Source organism: Convolutriloba macropyga, chromosome 14 (assembly GCF_964194025.1).
Source record: "Convolutriloba macropyga chromosome 14, txConMacr16.3, whole genome shotgun sequence".
NCBI lineage: Eukaryota > Metazoa > Xenacoelomorpha > Acoela > Convolutidae > Convolutriloba > Convolutriloba macropyga.
In genome coordinates, this window is record NC_134481.1 from 28976478 (window position 1) to 28988843 (window position 12366).

General features: G+C 36.4%; 2 protein-coding genes across 2 annotated transcripts in view; one reads left to right on the forward strand and one right to left on the reverse strand.

The window, feature by feature from the left end:
* The window catches only part of LOC142353214 (uncharacterized), a 712302-nt gene that overhangs the window by 200424 nt on the left and 499512 nt on the right, over positions 1-12366 (reverse strand). Inside the window, exons 2-4 of the mRNA XM_075405443.1 lie at positions 5363-5487; positions 4707-4721; positions 3928-4172 (exon numbers count right to left, since the gene is read on the reverse strand). Of these exons, the coding sequence (XP_075261558.1) occupies positions 3928-4172; positions 4707-4721; positions 5363-5480 (378 nt within the window). The 5' untranslated portion in view covers positions 5481-5487. The remainder of the gene's footprint in view (positions 1-3927; positions 4173-4706; positions 4722-5362; positions 5488-12366) is intronic.
* Positions 1-12366, forward strand: part of LOC142353212 (uncharacterized) — a 276576-nt gene that overhangs the window by 151803 nt on the left and 112407 nt on the right. The gene's annotated exons all lie outside the window — the stretch shown is intronic.

Here is a 12366-nt window from a genome sequence, read left to right on the forward strand (position 1 = left end):
AATGTACATCAAAACAACTTATTTAAGCGCTAAAATAGATAAGTAATTTTATGCCTCAGCGTGTTTTGAAAAATTTGACGAATAAGGGAAACCAGTGGCATGCAGACTAGCGAAAACCTTAGACCGATTGTAACATTCCGGAGAAATTAGTATTCAACAAAAAAACTTTTGACGGTATAAAAAGTTTGACGGTAATTGAGGAATAGCAGGTCATTAGGTAGATGACAGAGTAATATTGGAAGTAGAGGGCAAGTTTTTGCCAAAATTAAAACTATTTAAGAAAATTAGCAGCTGTATTTGTTCCAAGAAAGGCCGATTCAACGCAGCGAAAATGAGATTACGCTGCGCCAAGAGACATTGAACAATTATTAGGCTTTAAGACGCTGACTGGGTCTGTAATAAAAAGAAGGATCACTAGTGGCTGTTGTTTTCATTAGGTTGACATAGAAAAATAAAAATGCGTCTCCACCTCAACCGCTTAAGTCAAACAAATCGTTGTTGTGGAAGCAGGCAGTAGAGTTAAATATCTAGCAAATCTTTGAAAAGATAGAAGTAAAAGTAAAAGGCCCAATAAAAATTTCCATAGATAACCAGGCGTGAATTTCTCAATGAACCCAGCGAACAAAGGAAGGTTCCATTAGTGTTAGTAAAAGAGCGGTACCATTGTTACAATTAAAGAGAAACCAGACCTACCTTTTTAACCACTTGAGTAAACAAACAAAAATGATTACAGTTCTTGTTTGTGAGACCATAGGATCGAAAGTGAGGGCATGATCTGTAGCTAACTTGTTTTCTTGTTTGTGAAGGACCGGGTGGTGTTAGATCGTGTGGGCCATTTTCACTGAAGGACTACAGATGACGTCATCGGAGTCAGAGTGAAAAGTGAATTCCACTTTGCCCACTTTTCAAATAAATTGCAGTAGCACTACTAGCTGCAACGTGAGTTTAACATGTCACAACTGTCAACGGCAGCAACTTAGAACAAAGCCGGCCAATATGGCAACCAATATACAGCAGGTGTTGTTTTGACATAGCCAAAAAATTTTGCTGCAAATGGAACGCTTCCCGTAGTCAACTGGAAAATATCTACTGGTAGAGTTGACCGAGGACAACAGTTGCTCATATCTTGTTGCTTTTAAGAAAAAAAATAAAAGTCTATTCACTTTTAGAAACAGCGAAAAACATCATAGTTAGACACCTGTTCAAAAAACGTAATTAAAATAATTCAGGACCGCTGAGTGAAAGAAATCAGTTTCCTCGATGAACAAAATCGTTTCTTTGTCTCCTTTCAATTACCTTAATGGTGTCTTCAGATCACAATGAAGACTCAAGAAAGCAGACGAATCATTTGAGGCAAAACATCCAAAGATTTTACCAAATAGCAGCACAAAGCCATCAGGTGTGGAATATATCCCAAAAAAATTCAGAAAAAATGATATTTGGATAGCCAACCATCTTGAGAGCAATGAAGCACAATAGTGTGACCAGTCATCTGCTCACCAACAGTAAAAATAATCATATCAGTGACTTGAGGATGGACAGCGTGACAATTAATATTCGAACGTTGAAAAGCAACCGTATCGGTTACTTCGGAACGTTGGAAGTGAAGATGTTCATATGTAGTGAAAAATTTGTTAAATTTCTTCACCTGCTTGAGTTTTACAGCTCTTCACATAAAACTGATCGACCACTTAAACATTTGTGGAGTCAAATAATCTCTGACAACTTTGTTCGAGCCAGCATTGAGTCCAAAAATTTTTCAGAGCCTAAGCAAATTGAAATAGCCAGCAGATTAGCTGCAAAGGTAATCAATTAGACGTTCAAGCCAATCTCCTTTTTGCAGACGTCTGGACAAGCTTTGTTAAATCATGCAAAACACAGTGTACAACGTTCTTTGCCAAAAAAGTTACACCAAGATACATTTCTCACAGAGTAATGCGTATTTGAACAAAAAACCGACCACATACAGATGCTAGCGGAAATGCCACTCATTTACTGTCGCTGACAACAAATCTTTTGTCGATATGTCAAATCGTAATAAATTTACCAGATGTTTTTCAGGAACTACCTTGAATAAAAGGGAGTTGTTCAGATATCACTATAGCATCCTTGCTTCAGTTTTAAAACGCAGGACGTCTGATTATTTTACGAACCTACAACGGAAGAAAATCGGCAAACGAAGAACTAAGTGATTACTGTTTGTTAAACTAATTTATTTCGATGTTTTATGGCTCTAAAATCCAATAACATGCAACCCGTTTCCATTAATCGTATTGCTTGCAAAAGCTTTGGTTTTTGATATTGAACTTGTTTTCTACTCTATGAAATAAGGTTGTTTGAACTATTTCATTTGAAGTTCAAATTTAATACTGATTGTTTAAACATTGCTGCTCAGCGCCATTTCAGTGAGCACACCATCCAATAATTTTACAAAGTGATGGAAAATTATAATTAATTGGTTGTATTTGTGACGTTTCATAATTTCTTAAGAAATATACAAAAGAATCCTGAAACAAATCCTCACGGTTATCGTTAATGTCCACTATGTAAGGTTTGATTAGCTCATACAAGCGTCATCTGTGTAAATTTTACATGGATAACGTATAAATTTTCGTTGGAAGGAAAAATTTGCTCCAAGTACAGTAAAACGAGGTCACACACGCACTGCAGTAAAAACAAATCAATGAATGAATTAACAAACGCTGACGAAGTGAGCGTGACGTTAAATAGTTGAAACAAGAACCTTGACGACGAAGAACAACAGAAGGCCAATTATCACTCGAGTCAGCTATCAACGACTCAACTGTTGATTAAAAAGACACACGACAATAATTGCTTTGAAAGCAAGAAACCATTAATTGCATTCGAACAAAGTTTGTAGCAATTATCTCATACCGTTTTTTATATTTTGTCTAAAAGTTTTTTTTTGTTTGATCACTTGACTTTTAGTTGTAAAGCAAGGGATAAATAAGTAAAAACCGAGTTCATTTAGTGAATGTGCAGTTCTTTTAGAGCTTTACGGCTCAATATTCTATAAATATTTTATCCATTGAATTTTACAAGATCTTAAATCATTTTTTGAAGGGTGGTTCTTAGAGTTTATCCCCCACTCAACCAAACCTCCTACCTCCAATCCACTCGCCCATCTCTACTCCTAACATTTTACGAAGTCAACCTCCTGAAGCGGCAGCTAGCCACTGTCAAGTCAACCGGTCGCCAGGCGGTTGAGAGCGATTGCTCCTACGTTATCGGGATAATAATTGACTAATCTCAAACAACCACCACCACACCTCGTTCAACCCCGCATGCTTAACACCCCCCATGAACCTTCTCGACTTAATCGGAAGCTAGCAGCCTCTCTAAACTCTAGTTTGATACTGGCGAATCCAATTATTCTTCGTCTGAGAGCAATTCGACCGACGTTAGTCGGTTTATTGATATGATTAGGGCTTCCTTGAAATGAAGGGATGGCTCTCTTCAGCATTACTTAATAAAAGATGGCAATGGCTGCTGTTAGTTTATTGCTGTGAGTTAATTTCTTTCGAGAAGTGCAATTCTCGCACAGTTTGCACATAATAGAAGAAGTATTCAGAAACGGAGTTTCGAAGTATTTCCAGTATATTAAAACGGAGATTCGAAGTATTTCCATTAAGTTATATTTTTAATATCAACACTTCAGAACAGAAACAATTACAACTAAAACCACCAAAAATAGTTTGAGGGTACATGCGCGGTAATGAGAGAATGTACCAGGAGATATGCGCATTACACCCACTGAACCTGACCACAATTTCAAACAAAATTTAATATTTATTCTTTTATAGTAATATAGGATTTGACCGACTACCTTTTAAGGGCAGACTTTCTTTTAATTAACTACACCCACTGAAGTGCTAATATCTTTTGTCATTGTGACCTTTAACTCACCATAACAGCAATGTCAAACAGATTTTCACAAAGTTGCTGTGGAGTAGAAGTGGGCTCTCCGATAGCCATTGCAACAATTAGCTGCATTGACACTTTCAAAATGCCTGTGTATGGTTTGTCTTCTGTCCATAATGTTATGAAGAAAGAATCAGCTTGGAAGACACAATCTGTGGTGACGCCGATAACATTGGATACCATAAGATAGGGCGAATATGTGAGCTGCTTCGGTGTTGAGGAGCATTTGACTAAAAGCAAACCACGAGAATTAAGATACAAAAACACGTTCTCATTATTGAAGAATGATAGACGTTATAATGACTTCAGTCTAAGAAGAAGACTTCTCATGCTCCGAATCGGCAATTGTTTCCGTTTACAATGCAAACTGACTTATGATAGACTAAGCTCTACAGCAAAGCCAAACTTAATCAGAATCATTGCCCTCGGCTCATTAAAACGTTTAGTTCTCTTCTCTTTGAACACGTTCAAAACTAATAGTAGTAGTCCAGGATTTAGACCTAGTCCAGGTGTAAGTTCTGTAGTACTAGCAGTAGGTCGAATTGTTCCCAATGTTACATTTTTCAAGAAATATTTGGCTCTTTCCAGCTGCACTTCTATAGTGACAAGAATATGAACCACGGGGCTAAACTTAATCGCTCAAGGAAAACTTTTCGCATAACCAAATTACAGAATAGTTACGCGGCTGTATTTGAGCCATGAACAAAAAATAAAAGAATGAATACTCATGATTTGACGGAATCATAACTGATCAGATGACTTACAACTTTCAAATGCATCTAAAAAGAAACAGGCGATCAGTAGTATAACTCGACAACGAATCAACATATTTAGATATGTGAAGTATTGACGTTAGCAACTTCCTCTCTGAGTATATGCTCGCGTGGAAAAATTAAGCGAATCAGATCAGAACTGCTGTTTGAGGATCGTGTGTTGTTATTTAGCACGTTATATTATTACTGTTTTTATTATGACTTCGTGGGTCAAAATTGCCACTGGGAGTGTACCTCCCAAAGGTTGAAACATTGAGTTACTACAAAGCATACATAGTTACTACAAAGCGAATAATTTCAAGATCACATGGGCGGATCTTTCCAACTATAAACTCCTGCACACCGCTCACGTTTCAATTACTTAGTCTAGGAAATAATCGGTCGTTCCCATATTAACCGCCGCAAAGTTTACGGTATAAATGCAGTAATTGAGAGGGTGATCTATGTTACATGCCAACTTAAAACCATCCTTTGTGACATAGTAGAGCATGTCATCTAAAGCTTTGATGACTAAATGCCAAAGGTTCCGACCAAAGGGAGGTGCACATACCCACTAAGCGGAGGGAAAGGGGTGTTAATGGGGAACGACTCTAAAGAATTAACAGATATTTCAGCGTTAATTTACAGCAGCAAATAACGTAACTTACATTGTGTTGCAGTCCCTTTTACGTTTGTGTGGTACACCTTCGCAAGTTCGGACTGCTGAGTAGAAATTGATGCCATACAAGTTAATAGCAGGAAACGTAATATATCCATGACCGCCATTTCATCCTGAAAAAGCCGGCAGTTGAGAAACTTGAACTACGTCAGCATTTGAGTATAATCGTAGTGGTAGTAGTACATATCAATCAGAAGAACCAGGGATCAGTAGTAGAAGACAAGGAATCCAAGAAAAAAGAGCAAAAGTCAAAGAGCAGAACAGTTGGTAAATGCAATTTGCTGCGTAAATCGAAATCCAACCAACTTTTGATTAAAAATGCCTCAGCAGACTAAAACTGAATTGAGCAATGAACTTTAAAGACTTACAAACACCATCGAGGACATGCGAAAACAGCTAAAGCAAAAAAACGAAATCGTACAAGAACAGAAACAATTAATCGACAAACAAGCTCAAAAGATCTAAGAACAAAACCATGTTATTGTAAAACAAAAGCAGCAGATAGAATTGAAAGATAATGCAAACGCGTACCAGAGTCAAATGATTGATCAATTCCAATCGGAAGTCGGATATTTACGGGACCAGAACAGTTCGCTATTGGAAAACTTAATGGGTCACAATATTCAAAATGCAACTAATTTTTTTGAGCCGTCGGAACCAAAGTTTTTCCTAAATTTATTAACACAAACATTAATCATCATATAATTTCAGACAGCACTATACAAAAAAATACAACTATCTGATTCATTCTTATCCCTCTGCCACAATTATTGATTTGGGACAAACAGTCGAACAGTATTCGGCAGGAGCAAACTGCCAGTCACTCATTTTTCATGCGAGTAATAAGTTTTGATAAGGGTGTTTCGGGGGTGGCCGCATTATCTCAATTATGTGAAACTGTGAAAAAAGCAATTAAAAAGTTGAAACCTAACCGAGTTCTACTTTCTGAAATTCCACAAATTAAAAATGGTGATGAGTCGAATAATAGTGAAATTGAGGAGTTCAATAAGCAACTGGGAAAAATTGCTTTGGATCTAAATGGATCAATTAAATGGACTAAAGTAGAGGATTTGAAATGAAACATTTCAACATCGGAAATATGTAAAGATGGCGTTCCCTTAAATATCGCTGGAGTACAAAAGATTGTCAAGAGTATTCGAAACTATTATCAACAGCATAATATTACTGAGTTACAAACAACATTGCACTTCGACAAATTCGGCGTTTTTAATCAACCCCTTGATTGTGTGACTTAATGTTTTTTTTTCAGCAAAAAATGAGCATTTCCAAACAAATAGTTTTTGCTTTTCTATTTAGCACTTCAAATGAAAAATTTATATATTTGGTTATGTCACACAAACAAAATCATGATTTTTTATAGAGTGAAAATTAGGTTCCACTTTTTTCGGTTTTTGAATGTTTGTAAAAAATTTTTTTTATACTTCATGCGCTTGCTCCTAAGTGGTGATATCTAAATCCGGATCTTTTTACTCACATTCGTGAATTGGACATGCTGATAGACATAGTTACAAAAGATTGCAAAAATCAAAACGTTTGCCTCTTCAATGCACGCAGTTTTAAATTCAAATAAGACTTTTCACTGAATATTTTTTTACCAAGTTAGCCCAAAACACAATAGTGATCCTAACTGAAACTTGGTTGAATGAAAGAGATGATTATCCAGAGAAGTTTTTGAGTTCAAAAAACTTTTATCCAAAATCAAGGTCACCAAAGACAGGAGTAAATAACGGCCGGGGTGTTGCCATCTGGGTTCCTAGGAACATATATTCAAAACAGCGAAATGATCTAAATGTACTCAATGAAACCTTTTTTGCGTCCTTATGGCTAAAAATATCAGAGCTGTCGGTTATCAGAATCCTAATTATTGCTTTGTATAGTCCAAATAAAAATTTGAGAAACTTTTTTATCGACGATTAACTTCAGAAGCTTCCTCGGCGTACTCAATCTCTGACGAAGATTTGCTATTTGGCGATTATAACATCAATTATTTCATCAAAAAGAATCAACTTTTTGTGATGAATGTGCGAGTAATTCTGGACTTACTTTGGCAAACACAGAAAAAACAAAACGAGCCACTAGCCAAGGCGTAAAAATAATCGATCATGGGTTTTCCAGCAAAAATCAAACTCAAGAGGCTCAGATTTTTTTCCCATCAGTTGAAATGGATCATTTGATTATTTTGTACACTCTCATTTTTCTTGTTGAATCTAAAAACAGGAAGCAAAATTTTATCAGTAAAAACGAGAGAAAGGTCGATGCAAATAACTTAAGTCTTGATCATTCAAAGCAAGACTGGAGTAATTTATATCAATGAGAAGATGGAAATAGGAAACAGCATGTACAATATTTTCATAAACGTTCCCAGTACTACTCTAGAGTTTCAGGCTCCACTTAAAAAAGCTTTCAACCAGAAAAAAACTGCTGAAAAACCTTGGCTAACAAAAGAACCGAGAGAAAAAATCAAGAAAAAACATAGAGTTTTTAATATCAAGAAAAGGAACTCATCGGAGCAAGCGCAAACCATTTTCAAATATCAGAGAAATTTGGTTATTAGGCTTTTAAAAAAAGCCCAAAACAATGATTACAAACATTTTTTCAATGAACTACCAACAATTAAAGAACAATGTAGTTTCATCAAATAAGAATTGGCAAAGAAAAGGAGTGTCTCGTTAAAGAAAAACTAGTCGATGGTGAAAGAGAAGCAGAAAATGAACTTGTTATTGCAAATTGTCCCAATAGAAGATTTCAAAAATTAGGCTTATACAATGGACAAAATGTGAGCGCTGGAGATATTTCCAGCATAGAAGTTAGGGAAAGTTTCTGCTTCAGAACAGTCACTTTAAATGAACTCTATCATGCCATTGATTCACAGCATTATTCGACAACAAAAAGTTTCCAGGTCCAGGCGCACTTTCAAAGAAAATTTGAAACTTGCTTTCATTAGTCCGGTCTGCAAAAAGGAGATGTAAACATTTATGAGAAGTATAGGCCTATCTCAAATACTGCAATAATTGAAAAACTCTTTGAGCGTAAACTTCTCAATCAGGTTAACGAATTTATACAAAAAAAAATTTTAACTGTACACAGTTGGATTTCAAAAAACATAACTCTTCTACAGATGCTGTTTTACACTTAATCGAAGCATTACACGAAAACTATGACAGTTTAAAAAAATTTCAATTGCTGTTTTATTGATCTAGCTAAAGCACTTAATTCAATATCGCTCAAAATTTTTCTCAGAAAAATTGAAGCTTACGGTTTTTCAGAAAGTGCAATTGATTTGTTTGCTTCATTTCTTAAAAACAGACAACAGTGCGTTAAGATAAACGATGTTAACTCAGAGTGACTGGAAACAAATCATGGTGTTCCACAGTGAACGGTTTTGGGGCAACTAGTTTTTCTTCTCTACATTATTGATTTCCGCAAAAAGGTACAAGGGAACTTCGACATAATTCAATGTGCTGATGACACAAGTTTCTATTTCAGCGGAAACAATGTCAGCGAACTGGAAAATTGGGTTACCAACAATTTGTTGAAAAAACTGGAGAGAACAGAAAATTATCTAAAGCAAACCAAATTAACCATGAATATCGGTAAAAACGGTACTTATTTGCGTCTCAAAAGAAAATGAAAATTTTGATCCAACAGTTTTTTGGGGACAAAAAATTCAGCCACAAAGACACTGCTGGTACTTGGGTATAAGGACTGATTCTAAACTAAAGTTTCATGTACAGCTCAATAAGGTCCTATCAATTACGGCCACAGCCATTAGATCCATATACCTTAAACGTTATCAGTTACCTCTGAAAGCACTATTGATGCTATTCAAATCCCTAGTCCTTTCTCATTTAGCTCTCAGTGCTCTTTTTTCAGAACTTGAATTTTTCTGCAATGCAGAGAATTAATCGACACATCTATCAACCTTCTGTCAGCCGTAAATCAGGTAATAAATCAATTTTAAAAATAAATCGTTCACCTCGAAACCCAAGGTTTTTAGTACATCTTTTTTATATACATGTGACACTCATATTTTCCCCCTCTTAAAAAGAATAGCGTGCACCACTCACTCAAAATCAAACAATATTTTCATTCATAGATCTTGTTATATGAACGTCTTACTATACGAAAAGTTTGTAGTTTCATGTAGACAGTTTAATTATCAGTTTTTGTTGTTCAGAACTTTTTCTGCCTCATCAAGTCCAAATATGTTTTACACAATATTTCCCGCGTCGCATCTTTTGTCAGAATTTGATATGCCCGGTTGATAGTCTTGAAGAAATCTTCGTCTCCACCAGCATCAAGGTGCGTCAACAGGCTCATTTTGTGGTAGTGCCTCTTGATCTGATTCTTTGAAGCAGAACTTTTCACCAACAAAACCTCATATATCGTTGTAGGCTGGTTCATAATGTTTTTGTTTCGAATCTCGATTAAACATTTCTCCGTGGCCTTTGTTTTGGCCTTTTTGTTTCTAAGAGTAATGACAATTTCTTTCAGCATTCGGTGGCCAAATACTGGTCGTAGTGTTCCTGCTGCTCAAGCTCTGACCTCAATTGGTCATTCAGTTTCTCCATTTTGTCGATGGCTTCGCGCTTTTTAGCAACTTTGACTTTCAATTCGGCCAACTCTTTCTCAATACCTCAATGGATTGCTCCTGTTCAGCATTTCTGGCTGGTGCCGCCTTTAAATTGTCTCGTAACGCCTCACACTTGGTGCTCCATTTGCCCAATACCTTTTTGTTGCCTCATTGGTCTTGTTGCAATGATTATCTAGTTCCTGTCGAAGCTCGACGAGGTCTTTTCGAAGTGAAGAGTTATTTTTCTTCAAATTCTCTTACTGCGAGTTCTGGTTTTGCAGTTTCACTTCAGTTTGCAGAGCACGCGACCGAATATTGGCGATTGCCAGAAGTTCTAGCGTCGATAATTTCCAAGTCCGAGACAGACAAGATTCCACAAGGTACACTCCCGGGGAAATCTCGGAAACAATTTTCGACACGAATCTGACGTTTTAACATCACGACCCGAAAAAGGAATTTTGACCTGGTGTGGGGAGTCGACAAGGAACACTGCCATCTTCGAACTTTCAAGTGAGTACTCCCTAAAATTGCGAACAGTGCAAATCGGTTCGTACATGTTTGAGTGTAGTGTAAATTGAATAGTGTAAATTTGTTTGTACACAATTGAGTGTGAGTGTTTTCATTCGACTGGATGGCAGAAACCAGCGGCTCATCATCCTCCTCCTCAATTCTCCTCACTGCTTCAATGTGTATTGCTCTTTCTGAAGCTTTGTCCAAATTTATATCCGCGTCACCAAGTTCTTTCTCACGTCGAGTCGCACCTGACTATTTTCTATGCCTTCGCGAAATCCCCTCAAAATGAGATGTTCTCTTATCTCATTAAACTTTTGAGGGTACGTTTTCAAGGCTAAAGTTTGCAAATCACCGAGAAAATCTATTAATTTTTCATTCGGCTGTTTGACTCTCCTCGCTAGCCTCCCCCGGAAAACTACAGATTCCTCATTTTAATTATGTCTGAATGATTTTACGGTCTCATCAAAACCCTTCCTATTGTCCCCTGAGAGTGTACAATAGAAATCAATAGTCGTTTTTTAGCCTTAACGCAAAATAATGCGGCCGTTCATCAATTTCGGTTTCGGCGCCGTTTACAGTGTCTTTTCTTTGCCACTTCTGAAGTTGTGACAATAGCTCAAAGTGTGTAACAAAACTTTCAAAATAATTGAACCCATAAAAAGCTCAGGTTAAAGCGTTTTTGAGGAGTGCCGCGCCATCCGTGATTTAATTAAAAGCTGCTGTTATTCAAATTACTTCGATAATTATGTACGAAACCCGAACTACTGTTTAACACCCTAACTCAGCAGCCCTTAGATCTTATCAAAACTCTCTTTTTTTAAAAAAAATTCGAAAAACGCAAGATTCAATGGTGTATTTTCTGTCAAATTATGTCGAACTTACACTATTCAATGTTTTAGGGAGGACTCAATTGGAAGTTCGAAAGTGGCAATGTTCCTGGTCGAAACCCGACACCTTTTCAAAATTCGTCCTTCGGGTCGTGATGTTAGGACATCAGACTCGTTTCGAAAATTGATTTTCAAACAAAAAAAATAGAATTCTTTTAGAAATCAGTACAAAGCTCAATATTATTGGGTGGTGGTTTTCTATTTACTTTAAATCTCTGTCGCCACTATAGTAGCCGCCCTTGCACAATACTCTATGTCTTTGGCTAATTGAGCCTGCTTCTTTCTTAAAATGCAAATTCAAAAGTTAAATTTTTTAGCAGTTCAATGTGAAAAGTTGGTTTTAATAAATTTAGATTTAATAGAGCTGTTAGCTCTGGTGGTAAGTTTGGTGTTCAATGAATGAATTCAATCCTCGTTTTATTTGGTACCCAATATTAGTTTTATCATCGTGGTAAATTAATCAGGTCAAAGAAGATATGTCAGTTTTGTTGATTTGGCTCGAAGCTCGAGCTTTGCATAATCAAAGGTCTATTTCCTTTTCCGACACCTATCAACCTTGTGTCAGCCATAAATCAAGTAATAAATCAAAATTTAAACTCAAGATTTTTTAAAACATCCTCTGCGTATACGTGTGACACTCACTGTGTCCGCTTGTTTCTGCACATCAAGGCTTCAGTCACAGAATAACTGCCAAGTGCAGACTTTGACTTCAGAAAACTCGGTATTAACGTATTTCTACATCAAATTGCGCAGCCTACTTTTCAATCCAGATAATTTTGTGAGGTCAACCTATTAATTGAGTCAATTTGTTAATCTACAAATTTTGTTCAGTCAAATTATGTCGATTTTAAAGACTTTTGATTTTGAACGCTATTTTATTATCAAAAAAACATATACGAACCGATTTACAATATTCAATATTTTAGAGAGGACTCACCTGAAAGTTCGAAAATGGCAAAGTTCCTGGTCGAAACCCGACGCCAGTTCAAAATTCGTCCT